Source organism: Sebastes umbrosus, chromosome 13 (genome assembly GCF_015220745.1).
Source record: "Sebastes umbrosus isolate fSebUmb1 chromosome 13, fSebUmb1.pri, whole genome shotgun sequence".
Lineage (NCBI taxonomy): Eukaryota > Metazoa > Chordata > Actinopteri > Perciformes > Sebastidae > Sebastes > Sebastes umbrosus.
The window spans coordinates 25,818,691-25,841,163 of NC_051281.1; the positions used below are offsets into that span (position 1 = coordinate 25,818,691).

At 41.7% G+C, this 22,473-nt stretch overlaps 1 protein-coding gene and 1 long non-coding RNA gene across 6 annotated transcripts in view; one reads left to right on the forward strand and one right to left on the reverse strand.

Annotated features, from left to right (window-relative positions):
- Positions 1-963: 963 nt before the first annotated feature.
- On the reverse strand, positions 964-21,233 carry LOC119500875. The gene is made up of 3 exons (XR_005209702.1): positions 21,197-21,233; positions 2,685-2,689; positions 964-1,137 (listed from the first exon to the last, which is right to left on the reverse strand). It is a non-coding gene; the product is annotated as an uncharacterized LOC119500875 (long non-coding RNA).
- The window catches only part of tns1b (tensin 1b), a 205,480-nt gene continuing 186,282 nt past the window's right edge, over positions 3,276-22,473 (forward strand). For 4 of the 5 annotated variants that reach the window (XM_037790813.1, XM_037790815.1, XM_037790814.1 and 1 more), the window contains exon 1: positions 3,277-3,663. In XM_037790813.1, coding sequence (XP_037646741.1) covers positions 3,556-3,663 — 108 coding nt within the window. In that variant the 5' untranslated portion in view covers positions 3,277-3,555. Of the gene's footprint in view, positions 3,664-22,473 lie in introns of all 5 variants that reach the window. The other variant, XM_037790812.1, reaches the window with a different exon arrangement.

The following is a 22,473-nucleotide window of genomic DNA, read 5'->3' on the forward strand; positions in this document are numbered from 1 at the left end:
GTTGGGGGGTTAAAATGTTTGCACATTTGTATTAAAGGGACTGTTTGTAACTTTTTTAGCGTATAAATGTACCAGGTTGGGACACATGCGTGCTCGCATATGCGCGTTCGCGTGTAGCCGCTGTCTCTCCTCCGTTGCCTGCTCGCCTTCACTCAGACAGAGCGCGCGTTCTCGCTCAGCTCGCTCCACCTCTAGACGTGAACGCGCGCTCACTCCACACTGCAGAAGAGTTGGTTTAGCTCTGAGAATATCTAGTGAATGTACAGTGGACGTTTGGGCAGAAATAAATGCTGCAGCTCCTCCAGACCAACAGAGGATTCCCGTGTCTTGTGAAGTGACGGCGCTCTGCAACGAGTTACGTTGTTGTCTCGTTACCGACCGGGTGCCGGTGTCTTCCTGCTCTCTCCGGCTGCGGGCGGAGAGAGCAGGGAGACACGTTGCAGAGCCCCGCTGCATCAGCCTGCGCTGATGAGGGAAAAGCCAAAACTAGGATCAGATCTAAATCATGTTTATGGAGGGACCTTAGTCTGGTCAGCTAACATTACTGCCAAGCAGCTGAAATATAGAGTGATATTGTGGTTTTAGCTGACGTGTGTCGCCTTACTGTGTTGAGCGATGCTAGTTCAGGTCTATTTAAAGCGAGCAAGCACGAGCCCGATGCTGACTTTCGTTGATTTCACGGCCACAGGTGTCGCTGTTAACAAGCATTTCTGAAAGTTACAAATAGTCCCTTTAAAGCAGCAGTAGGTAGAATTGAAGCAAAAAGAGTTATTTTTATAAAACGGTCACTATATCCAGAGATAGGTAATCTGAAAAAAAGCATGAGCCTCTGTGTCCTCCGGTGCTCCTAATGGCATCTGCAAGATTTCAGACTGGAGGAAAACAACCAATTAGAACCGAGCTGGAGCCTTGCCATCTCTGAGCAGCTGTCAATCACTCGCAAACTCCAATCAAATGGTCAAACTAGGCAGCGCTGATCAAATATGAATCAATATTCTGTTACTGTAACGCCTATATCTTGCCTCAAATGTTTTCAGAAACATCCTGCAGTGTACTGTTTAGCTGTAAAATGAGAAAGTTTGTGACCTGGCCGCCATATTGAGATCAGTTAAGGGAATAACAAGCACCGCCCACCAGCTGCAAGCCCCCAGGAAGAGCGCTGGTCATTGATGCCAATTTTCGAAGTGGCCAAAAGGTGGTACTATAACTTTTTTTTTAGGCAAATCAATTTCCTTGAATAGCCCTTATTTAAATTGTGAGGTCCTAAAAGTTGTAAATTGCACTAATAGACAAATTCAGAGTTATTTCCCTTCCTCCCTTCCACGAGGCTGGAGCGAGGGCTGGGAGGCGGAGTTAGCAAACCATGACGACACTACTGCACCTGCTCCATGGGCCCAATGGATGCAGAAAATCGCCAGAAGATCCGGGAACTTTTCAACTCGGAAGTCGAGCCATTTTGGCATCATACGCAACTGAGTAACTTTCATAGGAATAAACGGGGCCCCGCCTCCAACGCTGTAGCCAGTTCTCTTAATACATCCATGACCACTCGGAGCAAACCTTCTCATTTTACAGCTAAACAGAACACTACAACATGTTTCTGAAAACAGAAACAGAGAAATAGGCTGATAACGGCGTTCTGTGGTCTGTTATTTCTTTATAGCAGACCGTTGCTATGTATAGCAGAACGTTACTATATATAGCAGAACGTTACTATATATAGCAGAACGTTACTATGGGCGCAGGTCTGATGTCGGACTCTGATTGACCGTTTTTGTGTCAAATTCTTGATTTCTTAAGTAAGTAGCCATGTAATAAGCTGGATAATGTACAGCTAGCGGGTCATTGCTGTGATAGGGAGCCCCCGACAGGGCGATGACGCGCGTCTCTCATCGCCCTGCCGGGGTTTCTTTTACAACAATGACCGGCTCGCTGTACATTATCCCTTACATATTTGATCAGCGCTGCCTAGTTTGACCGGAGTTTACGAGTGATTGACAGCTGCCTCCATTGATGAACAGCCAATAAGAACGCTCTCTCTCTTATCTGAAATGACCTGTGATTGGATTAGGATTAGATTTTTATTAAAGACTGAAAACAGAGCCATGAAGAGGTGCAGAAGTCTACTGCCACTTTAAATGGCTATTACAGTTTTTCTCGATTGTTTACACACATTTTCTGAAAGCATGCCTCATACTCTCAGAACTCTACACACAAATCAAAAAACACACACACAATGGGCAAACCCCCTCAATTCTCCTGCAAAATGAAACTTTACATTCAAAACAATGTTATTTCTTCTCAAAATGGTATTTTGTTTTCAAATGACACACACACACCATCATATGAATAGACATTTATAAGAACCAGTTGAACACTGATGTGCTCAATGTAAAACACTATGATGAATGGAAAACACTTCTTCTCCATTCATCATAATGACTTAGGCCTTTTTTTTGTTCAGTGTTACACTTACTACAGACAGTACATACATCAGTGTGTTGTAAAATATTTTAGAATATTGTTTTTATACTCAGAACACACATATACACGGTAACAAATATATTTTATTTTCCCCACAAAACCAATGTACACAGTGTACATCCCAACCAACACAAAGTTGCACATACAGTGGAAAAAAAAAAAACTATGCTGCATCCTCTCTTCTGTTTCGGTCTGGCCACAGCACCTCATCCACATCACAAGCAATGTTTGCCCTGGCCAAGCAGCGGGGGAAATATCGCTTAGCATGTCAAATCCAGCCATGAAAAGCATCAACTGATTGCTAATTGTAACACTGTGTGACAGGTGTTTGCCCATGTGATGAGTCAGTGTGCATAGTAGGGCAATTGACTTTAGAATTTTGAATGACAGTGTGTTCCTTGTGAAAACGAGATTTTCTTCATGAAAATTGTGCCAAATGCAGAGAATTGTGTGTAGTGTTTTGAAAAAAAGTGTGTTTTAGAACTGCAATTTGAGTGTAAAGCAGGAATTGTGCTTGTAGTTTAGCAGAATTGGTTCAGGGGGTTGGTGCATGAGTTACATGTTGTGGTCATTGTGTGTCAAGTACCAGTATTTGTGTGTAAACAATTGAGAAAAACTGTAAATCATCAGTCTCCTTACAGTTTTGAGTGACAGCCTCAACCACCAATCACAACACCATATGAACACAAACGTAAAGGTGTGTGGAGGAGAGAGAGAGAGAGAGAGAGAGAGAGAGAGAGAGAGAGCAACACATGCTGCAGGCTACCTGTTAGTCTCCACAGTCAGTCAGTCAGTCTGCAGTCATCAGTGGGAAGTCAGCGCACCTCAGTGCGTCCGTCAGTCAGCGCATGTATGGTGGTGTGCAGGCTGAAAACAAGAGCGGGGAAACTCCTTTGCAATGCTCGACTGACAACGCAGTGATGCCAGATTTAGTGCGCAGATTAGTCGCCTGTTTGAGCGGAGCAAAGCCACAATAAGTAGCTATACACCCAACGGAGGAGGAGGCGAGAAAGAAGCTGTGGAGGTTTTGGATTGAATGGGTTTGGACGCGTGCGCTCTGGGTTTGCTCGGATGGGATGCACGGTGAGCTTCATCTGCTGTGAAGAGGACTTTCTGCAAATGCCTGTTCACCAACATGAGGAGGAGAAGAAGAAGAAGAAGAAAGAGAGCCTGAGAAAGGTAAGAGCTGCTGGCACAGAGAGTGGCAAGACACGAGCTGCGTGTTTCTTCAGGTTGGATATGTTTATTAAATGCATGCTTTAATAACCCAACTCACTATCTTTATGTCGACTTTTGGTTCCACTTGACAAACTAAACATGTACGGAGTCCTCTAGAAGCACATAGTGAATATCAGCAGCATGTTTCAGCCAGCATGGGGATATGTTACATAAGTAAGAAACCATCAATCCAGGGATATACTGTCTAATACCTGCTTTGACATTAGGCATTCACACAGCTTGTGTAAATGAATGAGGTAAACCATTCACTATAATGACTGGAGGGCAACTCTGAGAAGTCCAAGTTCAGTCATGCTTGCACTCCCAAGACAAAGCTCACAGGGATCATCAGGGGGGAGACCGGGGGCAATGATAACATCTCATCTATAATACATCTATAATATCTCCAATCAGACACAAGACACAACCATGGAACTCGTTATGGTCTGTGATGACCCCTCTCTGCCTGCCTTAAGGACAAACTGATGTCTCAAAGTTATCAAAGTTTTTCTGCAAAGAATCTTTTTTTTTTAGGTATAAAAGTATTTTTTCATCTACAGTATTTTCCTCATACAGTCTTAACATTTGAATGTCCATGAATTCAAATGTCTAGTTTTGATAACCATTGTGTTGTCTAACATTTGATATTTTTGTCAAATGTTAGTGTTGTTGTTTCTTGCCAGCTGGGTTGCTTTTTGCTATTGAATTTCCTCTTGGGGATTAATAACATGCCTTTATTCTTCTTCTTCTTCTTCTTTGAAAATAAGAGCAAATGTCTCGTGCTTGTCAAAGTTTTTCTTCTAATTATATGCGTATTCTTGGTAGTTTATTGTGGTCCTTGGCATTTATATGAAGATATTACTTGCATTGTTTCAATTGCCCCCATATGCTGTTACAATCACCCCTGCACCTGGGGGCAGATGTAACATTCGACTTCTAGTATTTGAACCAATATTGGGACTCTAACATTGCTTGTAAAAACATTTGATGACTGTTAACAAGTAGAACACAAACAAAAGAAGTTACCTACATAGAAATTGTATCCAAATAGCTCAAGAAGTTTTTGAGTAATGACATCAGAAACCCAAAAATGTTCCAATTGCCCCCGGTCTCCCTAGCAAGTGACCCTACCTGTACTGATGTAATGGAAATAGTTTCTTCATCTTGCCCTCTGCTGCTGTGTCTGTGGTGGTTAGTTCGATTTTTCAGAGTTGTTAAATATAATAGTGCTTTTCAGGCAGAGGCTCTAATTTCTGCCCTGTGGAATGTGCTCAGTGACCTGCACTAAACTCTCCGTCTGACCCCAAACCTCACTTCACACAGCAGACCAGTCAGGCTTGATTTATTTCTTATAATGTGATCATCAGCCCTTGGCCTGTGTTTATTATGAATCTATACGCATCAGAGTTACTTTTGCACTTTTAGATATATTTAAATAAAATCGACCAAACTCTGTATGTAGATAAACAACACTCAACTCCTTCTTATTAGCACAGAAAAAGCAGTAGAACATTTGCCATGTGATGTGGGCTCGTCATGTCACGATGCCAAATTGTGGCTGTGAGCCTCCAGCAGCTGAGTCAGTTTGGTGACAATTATTTGGAGTTGATCAAGAAGGATTCAGGACATCTTTCCCCATTCACAGAGCTATAATATGATATGAGGTTGGCTGTATTAAAGGAACAGTGTGTAACATTTCGGGGGATCTATTTGCAGAAATACATATCGAATCGGCACCCAAGTATCGTGATAGTATCGAATCGGGAGATAAGTGTGTCGTCCCAGCCCTACCCAAAAGGCTGTGTAGTAATATTTAAACACTGAGTTGATTTAATCAGACATGCGGTGGAATGAACACAATATGATACGACTTTTTAGAAATGTTTGCACTTATGATACACTGTAGTTTTATTCTGTCTAGACAGCTGCTCACTAAAGCTGCGTGACGTACCCCTTCAGCCCTATCAGATGAGCTCGAGTACCCCTTCATCAACACCACCCGTCTTGTTCCAAATGTGTATGTGCTCATTTGGACTGATTTTTAAACCGGAAGTTATGTCGATGTTTAAGCTTGGTCTTTTTATCAGAAGGTTTGGCCAAGTTTAAATTTGTACTACCACCACTTGGGGTGGCAGAAGCTGGATGTTTCAACTATTTCTCCGTTTCATTTAGCCATTTAGTTAGACTTCTCTGCTCATTTGCAAACTAGTTTTCACACACTCGATAAGTCGATAAGGTTTAACCACTGACTGAGGATGTGGGAGGCGTATTCGGTGCAGTCTGCCTAATGTAGCTGGTAGTTTATTGGCTATTGTGACAATAAATATGTTATAAAATATCCTATTTGGCTGATTAAATGCTTAAATGCATCCTAAATGCAAATATGTGGGTATATTCTTTTATCCTCTGTTTCCAACCATAATTCAATTTTTTCTTATTTGAGCTATTCCACAAGCTTTCCAGTTACCCAGTATTATTACTGCATACCTGGGGTACAAGTACCCCTGGTTGGGGATCACTGGTCTAGATGACCACCACACAGACATATTAATCAGTATACTTCCTGGGCTGCTGGGAAGTAACACTAAAGAGACACTTCTAGACATCTCAGAGGACTTTTCCCAGATGCGCTGAGTTGTCCGGTGGCACAGACAGACAAACAGCTGCGCCGAGGCGTATGTGGCTGTGGGCACATGGAGAGCTGTGGGAAATGAACGCCCCGACTCCAGCCAGCAGCGCTGCGGTTGAAGTAATGAAGTGGTGCTAAAGTGTTGAAAATAGTCACTCAAGTGAAGTTGCCAAGTGTCAGTCATGCTGAGTATAAACAATCACTAGTGATTTAAAGCTGCAGTAGGTAGAAATGGAGCAAATATGATTTAGAAAAGTTATTTTTATCATGACAGTAGTGCATGAGACAGGTATTCTGAAAAAAATCATGTGCCTCTGTGTCCTCCGGTGCTCCTAATGGCATCTGCAAGATTTCACAGACCGGAGGAAAACAACCAATCAGAGCCGAGCTGGAGCCTTGCCGTCTCTGAGCAGCTGTCAATCACTCGCAAATTCCGATCAAACAGTCAAACTAGGCAGCGCTGATCAAATATGAATCAATATTCTGTTACTGTAATGCCTATTTCTCACGTAAAATGTTTTCAGAAACTTCTTGTAGTGTACTGTTTAGCTGTAAAATGAGAAAGTTTGTGACCCGGCCGCCATGTTGAGACCAGTTGAGGAAATACTAAGCACCGCCCACCAGCCGGAACAAACTTTCTCATTATATAGCTAAACAGTACACTACAAGATGTTTCTGAACACATTTTAGGTCAGAAATAGGCATTACAGTAACAGAATATTGATTCATATTTGATCAGCTCTGCTTTGTTTGACCGTTTGATCGGAGTTCGCAAGTGATTGACAGCTGCCTCCGTTGAATGAACAGCCAACAGGAATGCTCTCTCTCTCTGAAATGAACTGTGATTGGCCAAAGTCTCCCGTCATGGGCTAGATATTTTAAAGCCTGAGAACAGAGCCATGAGGAGGTGCAGAAGTCTAGCTATCTCTCAGAAAACTTGAATTACAATATGCTGAAAGGATATTATGGAATTTTTTGCCCAATGATGCCAAAAACATTCTGCCTACCGCAGGTTTAAAAGGAAAATTTCAGAAGAAGCTTGAAAATGTGGAGCTGTTCATTGCTTTTCTGTATGACCTGGCTGAAGAAAGACACTGACACACAGTTCATGTTGTCAGAATCTGGATCACTCAATCTCCAAATACTATAATTGTCCTCTGATTTATCCTGAAGGCACTGTAGAAGGCTTTTCGTGCTGAATGCCAAATGCTGTGCACGCCCTACTGTTTTCTTTGCATACCATTTTTCTTTTTTTTTTCATGCTGATGTTTTTGTCGGAGGTGTGCTCAGGTGCAGAGGAATTGCTTCCTGTGGTAATTGCTCCTTGTATGTGTGCTGCTTGTGGTTTGTGTCCCAGAAGAAGAAGAGGAGTTTGGCTGCTCCTGTCAGGGGCGCTCAGGGAGGCCCACGGCGCAGAACTTTGAAGAGCGATAACAATCGGCCATGAAAGTAAAACCCTCATGTAAAACCAAAGTACACAGCCAAGACCAGATGAGGGGATCTTGAATAGGCTTCAGGAAGAATGTGTGCTGTGTATTTTGCATCTAGGGGTTGTTGTATAATGGCAGTACATGGGCTGAGAGACACAACATAATCGGACTGCAACCGCACATTTGCAAGAATGGCATTAAATGAAGATGATGCATTACACTTTTGGGCTGGCACAGTTTGCAAACCAGGTCAGGGACACCTTGGAGAATACTATTCTTTACAGAAACACAACCAATGGATTTTGCATTCTTTATTTAAATTGTCGCGAAGGAGGTTAAATATCGCTGCAAACCTAAGCTACATTTTGGTGAGGAAAAACTGTCATCAACTTTAGTGAATCAACAGGATAGGGTGCATCAGTTGAAATAAGGTAAACCAAAATGCATAACCTATTTACACATGTATTTACTACAAATAGTCTATATGATTGAAATACAGTGAAGCAACATGATAGGTGTTTTAGTTCAAATAAGGTATTGCATTAACTACAGTAACAGTCTGGCGACCTGTCCAGGGTGTCAGCTGGGATCAGAATCAGCCCCCCTCCCCCGCGACCCTGAATAGGATAAGCGTTTACAGATAACGGATGGATGTTCAGTGTTCAGAGTTGAGATATTTGGCAGAGCAATACAGCAGAAATAAATTGAGTGGATTGTATTGTATTATTGTACTTTGTATTAATCATGTGGAGAGAAATGTGACTCCAATGCAACGCCCATGTTGCAATTTCTGCTGCAGTGTGAGAAGGAAATAGTTTTCTAACATGTAAGCCACATGAACCGGATAGAGGAGAGTATATTGACCCTCTGTTGCTGTAGCAACGTCAGAGGGGAGGGTGTGAGGCATTTTAAGTACATTTGACTGGCCTTGAGATAAAGTTTCTATATAAATAAAGCTACATGGACTTCATAACACTACAGAAAACTACTTATTAATATTCTATTCCATTTCTGCCAATAGATTGTCACACACTGGTCCTTTTAAGTAAATGTTTTCAATGGTTTTATTTCATGATTTTTATGTAAAAGCTGTACACAAGAAGTACAATTATGCTTATTGTGTACACATGCACATGATGCAAACTATAACAAAAAAAACAACAAGCGATATTAAATCCAATCTAGGGCAGGTATCTGTTTTCCAGCCCTCAATGGGATTCAAGTAACGGGCAAACCCAACTCTCAACATAAGCAACACCGCCGACTGTCCCTCCTTAAGAAACTAATCCTCATTTCAGTTTGATGCCTGTCAAGTCCAGCTCTCTACCTGCCTTGTTTCTGAATTCCCACCAAAGTGTCAGACGGCAGGCGGGGGCTTTCCTGGGATTTGAAGATTTCCGATAAAGGTATGCGGTGAACTGAAAGTTACCTGCCGCCCCATATTGCATTCCAGTGGATGCTTTAGCTGTGGAGAAAACAGTGTGTCCTCTGTGCTGTGTCTCTGGGGAGGCCTATCATTTCACTCCTACCTGCCGGCACTGACCTGCACATGGGCCGCAGAACAAGACCCTCTCTGTGTGTTCCTCTGTGGAAATGTGCCCAGTGTGTGCTTGACCCGGGAAAGAGTTGTGATGCCTCCGCAAGGTTAACCCCTGTCATTTTACCTTTTAATGCACACAGGAATTTAACCTCTTGTGGACATTGCGTTTTATTTCCGCTTCTTTAAATAGACCTATTCTTCACATGACAGTCTGGGCAGACTATACTGCACCGGATTTGACTTGACGGTGATATGTAGAGGCTTTCACATAATAAGGGATGATATCAAAGACACTGTTTGTGAGTTAAGGTATTGTACCTTACCTGCATCGGTCTGTTTTGATGTGGTAATCCTCTCCCACATGCTGCTCCCGGCAGGTTAAACCAGCTCTGAGCAGCAAATATCAGTACGAGTTGGCACACTTTAAAATGCTTTTCTGCTACTCTGCATCCTCCCCAGCAAACCTCCCAGTTATTGGATAATTTGATCCAGTTACTTAATGACAACCTCGTGCACAGCAAGCATGAAAGTAAAAAAACTAAACATGGAGAAGAAACAACAAAAATTTGAAGGAACACAACCATACTAATAGAAACTAGGGCTGTCAATATTTAATGGCATGATTGTCCATAGTGAATTGTGATTAATCACAAATAATTGCACATTTTTTATGTGTGTATCAAGATGTACTTTAAAAGGAGATTTGTTAAGTATTTAATACTCTTATCAACATGTGAGTGGGCAAATATGCTGTTTTATGCAAATGTATGTATATATTTATTATTGGAAATCAATTAACAACACAAAACAATGATAAATATTGTCCGGAAACCCTCACAGGTACTGCATTTAGCATAAAAATATGCTCAAATCATAACATGGCAAACTGCAGCCCAACAGACAACAACAGCTGTCAGTGTGTCAGTGTGCTGACTTGACTATGACTTGCCCCAAACTGCATGTGATTATCATAAAGTGGGCATGTCTGTAAAGGGGAGACTCGTGGGTACCCATGGAACCTATTTTCATTCACATATCTTGAGGTCAGAGGTCAAAGGGACCCTCTTAATATCGCCATGCCAGTTTTTCCTCGCCAAAATTTATCATAAGTTTGGAGCGTTATTTAGCCTCAATCGCGACAAGCAAGTATGACATGGTTGGTACCAATGGATTTCTTAGGTTTTTCTAGTTTCATATGATACCATCTTATCTTCACACTAGCTTTAAAACTGAGATGCTGCCGTAGTCCCGCTGAAGGCTGAGCTGAAGGAGTTTCTGTTGAACTTGTATAAATTGTTTTGTCGTATTTTTTTCTGGAATCGGACCGGATGACAAGCATTAGGAATAACTATATAGAAACAACCCAGATTCTCACTGATGGTCTTGTTTGCTTATGTAGGTCATAAAGAGGCATCAGTATTACATTTAGACTGTTTAATAACCAGTTAAAAGTTTAAAAGTTCCTCGTAATAACTTTAAGATTAATAAAACACCATTCAAATTTAATGCAAGAGACAAATTCACAGAAACTGAGATATTTCAGTCTATCTTCAGAGCCCATCAGATGCTTGTTGACATGAGCTCCAGATAATGACCTAATAATGAATCCTAACCATTAAGTATATATAAATGTAGTGATGATGTATTTATGTAAATGTAGAGTGACATGTTCAATGCGTAGATTGTTCCGTACAACATCAAAAGTATTCAAAATGCTGTCCAGGAATGTAGATGTGTGTGTTAAATTGCAAAATTTGGGAAGAAATCCTTCAGCTTGAGCCAACAGCTAGCATGGAATCGTCTGATAATTTGAGCCTTTTCATCCATTTTTGGAAGTCAACGCCTTTTACTTTCAAAGCCTCGTGGTGAAAGGATGTGTGAATCCGATGAGCGGATGTTTCTTTTCCAAACAGCCTTTCAAGACATTACTGATTCGGTGATGCGTAACGTCGCCCACAAAGCCTCTGGAACAAGGAGATAATGGGACACAAAAGGCGTTCATTGAGCTTCTTAAAGTGTCTTTAATTCACTTGGCGATGCACAGTGGATAGAATGACAGTCAGAATGATAGATTAAGGCACAGGGCAACTGTATTTCCCCCCCCAGAGTCACGGTTGTGTGCCCCTTTTCTTGGAATGTAAAGCAGAGGCCTAACTTCCACCTCTGCCTTCAGACCTTGTGGCATCAGCGCAACATAATACACTCCGTTTAGCCCTATACCATCCAGCCCTCTATGGCTTTGTGCGCTGTGAATGTGGCCTTTATGCTGCAGTTTTGTTGATATTTCTCTACGTCTGGGGGGGATTTTCTTGTCTTCTCCCTAATACTTGGCAAGGCGATGTGGCATTTGCTCTTGGCAACGTCGAAATCCCACAAAGTCTCACTCTGGGGGCCTTTGTAGCCATTCACAACACTTCCGAGTGATGGACAGGGAGCTCGGCTCTCCCAGGTCGCATCCCTTTCGCCTCCAAATGCGTCTTTGTGGCTCTTCTCTTTTCCCGGGGTCTTTTTCACCAAGGTCGGATGCCACAGGGCTCCAAGGGTAATTACTGTGACAGTGGAGCAGAAGTTAGGCTGGGCTACCCAGGTCGCCCAATCATGTTTTCATCATCGGGAGAATGTTTTTCTTTTGGGACGTAATAAATCCCCCCTTTGACATGCTGCATTTACTCTGAATACACACAGGAAGAAAGACCCCAGTTTTTTTTTTCTCTCTCTCTCTCTCTCTATTTTGCACCAATGCTTGTAACAAGCTGAGGCAGATCATTGTTGCTAGTTCGCCCTCACTGGTTTTTAAAAGGATAGGTTTGCACACTTAGACATTCCGCTGTGGAGGAATTTCATAGGTATTCGCACTGGAATGTGGTTTCTCACTGGACTGGGAGGGGAAACGTGATGAGCGTTATGAATTGTAACCATGAAGTGTCTGATAAACACGTAGGCTACTCACTGTCACAGGCAAAGCTGTGTAGAAAATAAAGGGTTCGTATAGGACTAATCTTTGGGCAGTGACCAAGGCATTGTGAACATATTCATTTCGTTATGAATGTTTTTGGAGAAACATAACTCCTTACGTTATTTTTCTGTGTCTCCAGTGCCTTACAGATAACACAAGGGGGACACAACAGAGGATTGTTCTGTAGAGAAAAGTTTTGTCATGCCGTTATTATTAGTAGAACAGGAGTAGAAACTCGATAGCCCTCCGTAAAAAAAAACGGCACATGTTCCACGTTCCAGTCCTGATCCCTGTTAATGAGAGCGGGTGTGTCCCATCATATGCACCAGGCAAAGGAATCTTTAATTAAATCACACTCTTGGACACAGTGCTGCACATGTGTTGCACGCGCCTGAAATCCTACACAAGCATCACCGGCGTGCCACACATATATATATTATATACATACACAACGGCTGAGAGGTTATTTACGGTTACCCCCAAGGCTGTGTTCACACTGAGAATATATTGGTCCTAGTTTATTCTCAAATATATGTATATATGAGGCGATAAAATGATATGCAATATGAGATGATAGGAATTTGTCTACATATTTAGTTATATATTTTTATACTGGCTTTCTCTGTCATTGGTTGTATTAGTCCATTAGGCAGTGCTGTATATTAGGGGTGGAAAAAAAGTTGATTCACTAATGTATCACAATTTCTTTTTTTTTTATTTTTACAATTTTGAAATACATTATTTAATGCCAGAATTGATATATTTGCTTCATTTGAGTCTATGTGGAGGTAGAAGGAAGTTACCGCTTTTATTGTTGTAGTCTGAGTAACATGACATCACATCCGTTCCGTATCCGTCTACAGGCCGCATGTATTTGATGATTCTAATAAAAAAAAATGTAAGTTTAAATTTTAAAATAAAATTTTAAGTTTATGTTTTTTTTTTTTTTTTAAAGTGAAACGTTTTTTTTAAGAAACACAGCAGCGTTTGGCGACCATTTTTACACCATTCTCACTCACCGCTTAGCTTCATTCCAGATGGCCATGTCGTTGTGAAAATATCTGTGTATTGGAACGATCAGATGAGATGAAGATGAAAAATGAGAAGAACATTCTGTGTTTTTCCTCTTGACTTTACTCGTTGGCTTGCTTTCCTCATTTCCGTTTCTCTCCTGGTGCACTGATTCGTTTAAGCTGAACAGCCAATCAGAGTGACTTCTCTCACTGACTGGCTCCACCACTGATTCAACATACTGTATTGGCCCAAAAAATTCATGGGCAGATTACAAAAACTAGACCGACGGACGCTCATCGACGACCCCAAACTGTCCGACGGCCGACTGTTGGCTTGGCCTTAAGTATTTCTTTGGTCGAGGCAGTCCTACAAAAAATAATAGTAAAATAATAAAAATCATGTATGGCCTGACTGATACTGAATTTTTTAGGCAGATACTAATATTGATATTAAAGAGTTAAAAAATTGGCCAATTTTTTTAAAAGAATCTTAATAAGGATCCCTTAAACCAAAACAGATACAGTATATCAGCAATAAGCTAATATACAGTACACTGTCAGAAATAATGGGCTAAGTTTGTACCTTTAGGGGTCCAACAGCTTGTTGCTGGGGCAGTATCCTCAAAGGTTAACCCATTGTACCCTTAACAAGGGTGCATATTAGTACCCTTACAGTTTGTACCTTATGGGGGCAAATTTGTACCCCTGGGGACAAAAATGGACCTTAATGCTCTAGGACTTAAATGTACCCTTGGAAATGGTACAAATTTGACCTTTAAGAGGGCACTGCCTAGTGAGAAGCACATTGTACCTTTATGATGGCAAATTTGCACTCAGTAAAACAAGAGAAACCGTCAAAAATAATGTTTTCCCACATTTATTAACCTAAATCATTACATCATTAATCAATGACATTTTTCTTTACACTTTCAACATTTAAATCAAAAAAGTCATACAATTTATGTTAAAACTGAAACATATTTTCCATCGATACATAATTTAAAAAATCTGTAAACATTTTTTCCGAATAATGTAAACTGTATTAATGCAACACAATCCAATCCAATCCAGCATAACACGTTTCATTGAACAACAGCTTTTTCTCCCTTTTTCTTACTTTCTACGTTTTTCAGTCACAATTCCCTTAAACATTTCAATTGTTTCTAAGGGTGACATAGCAAGTTATTAAAAATGATCCAGCTCCATGATCAAGACAACAGACCGTCATCATAGTTTAGCAAAAACAGCGATAAAGTGTATGGTAATCTTCTAGTGAGAGACAAAAACACCAACCCCCTTTCAAGTGGATAGTAAGAACTGACTCCATACCTGGAGTACCTGCACAGCTGTACATGTGCATGGGACATACTGCAACTGTATGTAACATCCTCATTATAGACACTCACCAAAGATAAGCAGCATGTAGGGTTGAATTACAGCAGCAACATGGTATCGAGCATGAAATCCTTTGGTCGTGACGCAGACCTAGTTTCTTAGGTTCTACATGGACTTTCCCAGACTGCAAGAATAGCATATTGGATTACCTTAATTGAGGGGTTTTACCCTTTAAGCCCCATTCATTTTTTTTTTTTTTACATTACAGTTGTCAGAGAAGTTCTGAGAACATAATCTGCTACCTCTTTGCCTTCTGCGTGCCTGTCTGCCTTGGCAAGCCTTCATGGCATGACTCTGAAATAGCCTGAATACCTCCACATCATTGTATTGTGTTGTCAATGGCTGTGCAGCAACTCAGGTTTGAAGCTAATATTTCATTGGGTATTTATTTCCTACACATTAACACATGCAGCTCTTTATTCAGATAAAATATTTGCGTTGTTAATTATATTTAATCACACTGTTGATGGAAAAACACTGAGAATGTTTCATACTGTATCTGTCCTGAAAGGTTGGGCTGCTCTCAGCAGAGATAACAGTAATGGATTTAACAGTCTGCAGTTAGATAAAGTGCCTTTAAACAGTGTCAGATGAAAGCGAGCAAGGCGTTTGAGTGGCTGCATTATCAGTTAACCGTTCCCACCACGGCAACACTGTTACTTATCACTCCGCTGGATAACATTCCGTTCTCTGCACTTTCACTTTTGTGGAGCATTCCTGGGATCTCTTTGTCAATCCGTGCGATTGTCTTGTGTCTTATATTACCACTAAGCTCTACTGTAGCCAATCCTTTAACACCTGCCATCTGCATTCTTAAGTTTAGACTCTGACTATGAGATTAGTAGTCACTGGAGACCATATCATTACCAAACTAAGGGCCAAGGCACTCATTTACACTCCCCAAAAATAATGTAAGCTGTCATAGAAAGTCTTGAATTGTTTTTGCATCTAACTATAAAGCAACGAATGTATGTCTGTCCCTCTGTGTGTCTGTCCCTCTGTGTGTCATTCACCTATCTTGAGAACCGTTTAAGATAAATGTCAGTATATGGGTGCTCTACAGTTGTAGCGTCGGCCCATTTGACCACAGAGATGAGAGTGTCGGCCGGTTTAACCGGACGTTACCGCAATACGATAACGTTTCCTGTCCATGAGAGAGATAGCATGCAGCTTTAGCCGTGATGTCTAGCTCTGCTTTTCCTGCAATGTGTAAAACCCAAAGTGTTTCCATACTTTACTGGATTTGTAGTGTTTACCATTTTGGATTTAGCATGTGAGTGTGCAGGTCATATCCACGCCGACCCTCCGCCATTTTCCGCTTTGTCGTTTCGGCTCACGGCGGCCGGCTGCGCTTTGTTTTGGTGACGGATACGGAACGGATATGACGTCACGTTACTCTGACTACAACAATATAAGCGGTAACTTCCTTCTACCTCCGTATAGACTCAAATTAAACAAATATATTGATTCTGGCATTAAAAAAAAAAACAATTTTAAAATTAAAAAAAATCGTGATACATGGGTGAATAAATTTGTTTCCCACCCCTAATTATTACATACTTACATGTGTAAAAAAAACCTCAACAACAACATTTGAAGCATTCAAATACTAATTTGGATGTCGATTACCATGATGACAGTCAAAGCTTCAAAGCAATCGGGTCAGCCCTAGTCTGTTCAAGTCTGTAGTCTGCAAAAATCAATCACATCAAGATGACGGAGACTGGTTTGCTCCACATTATCTCAGAGACTGGCCAAACATTTGCATTTCCACGACTCTTTTGTCCGGTGGACAAAACCACGTGACACTGTTTGCTTGATGTCTGGGTTGGCCATTTTGACTGGGGACAAGCAGACATGAAAGACGAAGGAAGACAACCACAACCGTGAACACGTTCTTTCTTCCAAACTGTGGCCTGTAACCAAAGCAATGGGCGAATTCTGTATTTTATCTGAACCCAGTTGTCTAAAATACACCAGGCACTTCAAAGTAGTTCATGACCACGTCCAGTATAGTACAGTATGACTGTAATGACGCTGTGCTTTTTTAACCAGCAGATGGGGACATGGCCATTGACTTTTTCTACCTTTTAAACTGTGATTTACTTGGACCCATGGACTTAAAAGGCAGCGTTATTAGTGCTATGTAAATTACAGTGTTTGTATAAATGAAGTTGTATACTAGGGTTCATACATGTGTTGCAGTAGTCCTCTATCCCTCTGTACCATTGTTACCAAGGCACGTCTCCAATGGCAATGTAAGCACACCACACCCACCCACCAACTTCATTACGTTTTGATTTAAATGCTGCTGGTACACAGAAACATGTGACATCACCTTTTTCCAACTGAATCCCATCAATGTCAAACCAGTGAGAAGACCTCAGTCCTGAGAAATAACCCAATCTTTTCCAACTTTGGCAGAAAAATGTGTGTTCCTGTAGAGGCCCAGACACACCAACCAGACATCGCCTCACGTCGCCTGCGTCTTGGCCAAAAAGTTGCACTCGAACACACCGCAAAGACTAGAGCTGACTGCCAACTACCACGTCATTCTACACCTACTTGAGATGAAGTAACTCAAAAAACAAAAAAACAGTGGACTGCACCACAAAAACTAGGCTGACGGACGCTCACCGACGGACCCAAACTGGCCAACTGTCGGCTTGGTGTGTCAGGGCCTTAGGACCACATGGCTAATGGTAAAAAGCTGATTGAGAGAATAGGTTTCCCGGGCCTTTAACAACGTCTTTTTCTGTAGACTGGAATTATTTTAGCCATTCAAAGTCACTGGCACAAGTAGGAATGACAGCCAATATTAAGATGTGACAGTTGAAGTGAAAGCACTGGAGCTTTTTTTTATGTAAGCCTCTTCCCAAGGGCCTGAAACATGACACAAAATGACAGAAAAGTGACACGAGTCTTTCATTGGCGATTGTTTATTTGCTAATCTATTATGTTCCGACGCTGTGACAAATGCCTCATGTAGCTCCTAAAAAGAAAGTGTTACCAAGTTATAAAATGTACTGAAAGAGAAGCCCCTATTCTTCTAAAGCACTGAATGATTCCAATGTAAACACTATTAAAAGCTCCCATGCCGAGGTGATGGCTGTGTAATGTCCCATCGTTCTCCTGCAACGAGGTCCGTTTCTGAGAAGTTAATTCAATTAAAGCAGACAAAAGGCCACTGGCACCAATAAAGTTTGGGTGAAATGTGAAGCCATGCGATGGACACACACACAGTCTTGTGGCCAGTCAAGCGTGATTTACATTTGCATAATGCCCGGCTACTGGGCAGGCTCTCCGTCGCCATGGGTTACAGTTGGTGCTGTGAAGAAATTCAGCTCTGTGTTTAGTGGGTGTATCTTGTCTGACGCTGACAGGAGGGGTGTCCTCCTCACCACCACCACCACACACAGACAAATACACACACTATTGTATTACTATACTTGTAAAGGCCACACTTTGTTCCTTACAACTATAAACCCTTATCTTCCATATCTCTGACTGAACTATAGTAGTAAAGAGAGAGCTGAACCTGGAGGCTGTGGTGGTTTCATGCATCTGATCAGAGGCCTGTTTCACCAACTTTACGACATGCAAGCTGCTGTTTGCAACATGAAATAATGTTCTCTCCTGTTAATTAAAGGTGTAAATCTCAAGTTTCATCACGAGACGATATTATATTGATTCTTTGGACAACGATACAATATTTGCTGATATCACAAAGTCTGCCACGATATGATTTTGATTGGATTAAATTCAGGGGCCTGTTATCAATATGAGACATCATCATATGCCCATTTAATACAATCGGTTAAATTTGTATCAACTCACAACAAGGAACGATGTGCGCTTGGGTTTAAATGGTGACACAGACCAGACGTGCAATGGGAATTTCAAAATAAAGGCGTAACTGAAAGCTAGGGTTGGTAATCTTCTTCAAAAACATTTTTTTTGTTATATTAGTTGAAACTCTCAATGCATTCCGACAGTATAAAAAAAGAAAAGATAAAAAGAGGTATCTGTGGCTCACAGGACTGTATTAAGCCCGTCCAATCATTTCATTCTGCTCAAATGGACGGGCTACCTAACTGTCTACATACCTACCTGCGTGCCCGTACACTCATTGTGCGTCACCGGACCAATGAGTATAGAAGCAAAGAGGCGAAACTCTGGTGCTTTTTTGACAACAGACGCTAAATGGTGTTGTGGTAGTGCTGCCGCCATTTTGGACTGCAAACGCCAATGTGTCCATCACCATGAATGTATAAAGAGACGTCTGTAAATCAGCTGCTTTCATTGGAAAAGAGTTGGCAACACTGGGCTTGGTTTTTTTGGCTGGATCATTTTTAAAATCTAGTGTACTCTTGCTGGTTTCTCAGCATTACCGACCCAACCTTTAAAGATGATGATATGTATCAATGTTTTCACTTTGTATCGATGATATTGGATCGTTCATCATTGAATCTGTATTCTGAATTATGTTTTGAGGGAAACATATTTTGTAATCTTGTAGGAGATGGGGTTGTTTTTCTGCAGTTTGTGAGCGACGATCACTTGACAACATGACATTGCCGCTAAACAATGCTTGCAAATGTGAAAGGGGCGCCAGGGTGCCTCCCAGAAATCCTCACTACAGAGGTATTTGTTCAACTGGGAGTAGACCTCGGGGAAGATGCAGGAGGACTGCAGATGTCATCTGGCTTGGGAGCTCTTCTGGATTCTCCAGGAGGCGGTGCAGGATCTGCCAGGGGAGATACTTTTGGTTTTGTTTCATTTGCTGCCAACGGTATTCAAACCTGGATCAGTGGCAGTAGAAGTTGGATGCGTGGAGCTTTCTCATCCCTCAAAAATGAGCATGCCTGATTTAAAAAAACAACTAAAAGTTGATGAACTGAGCTTTCACGCAGTTGTTCAAAGTTGTTTTTGCACTGAGTCATGTTTTACCAAATTCGGTCTGTCTTTATTAGTCATCATCCCAGGATTGTGTAGCCACAAACCATAAATCTTCAGGGATTATAATTTTGCTGATCATCCTTGATAATCTGCCAGCATCATTCCACATACTACATCATTTCTTGCACATGTGGATGACTTCATGCGCTCCCAAAGTACTTTATAATCTGCCAGTAACGCCGCTATGCTTCGTAGAAATCCTCTAAGAGATGATGGAACTCACCCTGTGTGCAGATGATTAAGTGTTTCAGGGATGTTGTGAGTACATTGTTTACTTTCCTGGGTGGAGAAAAGTAAGGCCCCATTACCATGTTCACAGCCTGACCGGTGGCTTTAGCCATGTTGGATTTCCTCCACTACCAGAGGACGTCATATAGTTTGATCTTTCTTAAAACGATCCTGACATTCGGTGATTGTGGAGAAAAGAGACCAGCAGGGGGCAGTCAGCGTTGTGATTTGTTGGCACAGTAGCAAGCCTGAAACAGTTATCTGTACCAAAGAAACGACTTGCTGCAGCGGGATGTTCATGTGGTTTAATCACAAATGACAAGTGTGAGGTCATGCAACATGCGCTTCCAATTTAAACCCATGCCTTTGCCTTATCCCCAGCGCACATGGGAGGGAGGAGTACTCACACAACACACACACACACACACACACATTTCAGACACTCCTTTGGCAGCAGCATTCAACGAGGCCTCACTCATGGTTTAGCACTTTGAGGAGTGATAACAATCGGCCAGAAAGTAAAGGCCCCCCCCACCCCATGTTAAAACCTAAGCACACAAGGCACACTTTGATCCAGCTGAGGGGGGTTTGGAAGGGCTTTAGGAAGAATGAACCTTATATAGTTTGGGCTCTAGGCTTTCACAGTGTTTTCAATGCAAGGATCCCTGAGGGTCCCTCTATCTACGTACACATGCATGGACAGAAATGCAGCATGCTTGTTAACAGTTAAAGCAGCAGTAGGTAGAAATGGAGCAAATATGATTAAAAAAGGTTAGTTTTATAAAATGGTCACTATATCCTGACAGTAGTGCATGAGACAGGTAATCTGAAAAAAAATCATCATCTCTGTGTCCTCCGGTGTCCTCCGGTGCTCCTAATGGCATCTGCAAGATTTCAGAGACCGGAGGAAAACAACCCATCAGAGTCGAGCTGGGGCCTTGCCGTCTCTGAGCAGCTGTCAATCACTGTCAAACTCTGATCAAACGGTCAAACTAGGCAGCGCTGATCAAATATTAAGTAATATTCTGTTACTGTAATGCCTATTTCTAGCATAAATGTTTTCAGAAACATCTTGTAGTGTACTGTTTAGCTGTAAAATGAGAAAGTTTGTGACCCGGCCGCCATGTTGAGATCAGTTGAGGAAATACTAAGCCCCGCCCACCAGCCGGAGCAAACTTTCTAATTTTCCAGCTAAACAGTACACTACAAGATGTTTTCTGAACACATTTGAGGAGATAAATAGGCACTTCAGTAACAGAATATTGATTCATACTGTATTTGATCAGCGCTGCCTAGTTTGATCGGAGTTTGCGAGTGATTGACAGCTGCCTCCGTTGAATGAACAGCCAATAGGAACGCTCTCTCTCTGAAATGACCTGTGATTGGCCAAAGTCTCCCGTCAAGGCGTTAGATGTTTTAAAGCCTGAAAACAGAGCCATGAGCAGGTGCAGAGGAGTTTTCTCTCAGAACACTTGAATTACAATATGCTGAAAGGTTATTGTGGAATTTTTGCCCAATGATGCCAAAAGCATTTTGCCTACTGCAGCATTAAGAATGGGATTCTTTTAATTTGTTTCCAGTTGTTTACTGACATGCAGTTGTTAAGTTTATGTAAAGCACTTCGTCATTACATTCATACTTACATACTTACACACTTATACATGCATGTAAATACAAAGTGTACATATATGTTACTGCACAGAAATACTAGAACTTTAAGACACTGGCCCAATATAGACTGCACATGAATTCAGATGGTTTCACTGTGACAAGACATGACTCATGGATTTTTGGGGATTAGTTAATGATGAACATGTGTATAGGATTGAATTATGCCTCTTGGATCAGTGTACTTCCAATGTGTGTGTGTGCGTGTGTGTGTGTGTGCGTGTGCGTGTGTTCTGCTAATATGGCCTCCTCTGAGGTGAGTAGGCTGCCAGTGTGTCTCCAGCAAAGTAAACATCACTTCTTTTCTTCAAAACCTTGTAAAAGTCGTGTCGAGAGGAGAAGAGTAAACTGGAAGAATGTTAATGTCCGACGCTACTCGTGTTCCTTACCCTGCATGCTCCGCTTCCCAAGTCCCCTCCTCGCTCATGGATGAGTGGCAATGAATCTGTCAGGTCTGAGGTGGTTCCCATTAAGGGTCTGTTAAAAAAACAAAACAATGATGAAGCCCGTTTAGTTGGGAGTTACTTGGTTCGGGGACCCGGTGCAAAGGGGCGACCTCTTCACCTCAGCTGCCAGCACCTCCAGTGTATTGATTCATTTGGATCTGGAACAGTTTTCTACCTCTTGTAGTAGGAACACAAAAAGTAAACACAGTACTGAGCCAGAGCCGTTTTATTCCATCTTCATTTTACTTAAAACATTAAACTTAATATATTAACGAGCGTATCGTGGCTACTGGGGCTGGGGCGACGTAATCAACGTAATCGATAGAAAAATACGTTGATTTGCATAACTTGCGTCGGCGTGTCGCAAGAATGGCTGCGCCCGGTCAATGCAGCTAAAAATCCTCGCCCCCGATCCTCTAAAACGCGGAAGTATTTTAAACAGAGACCCAGCAATGTGGTGCTCTGTAGGCTTTGTACATCGGAAATGTCCCAGCAGTCCAACTGTCA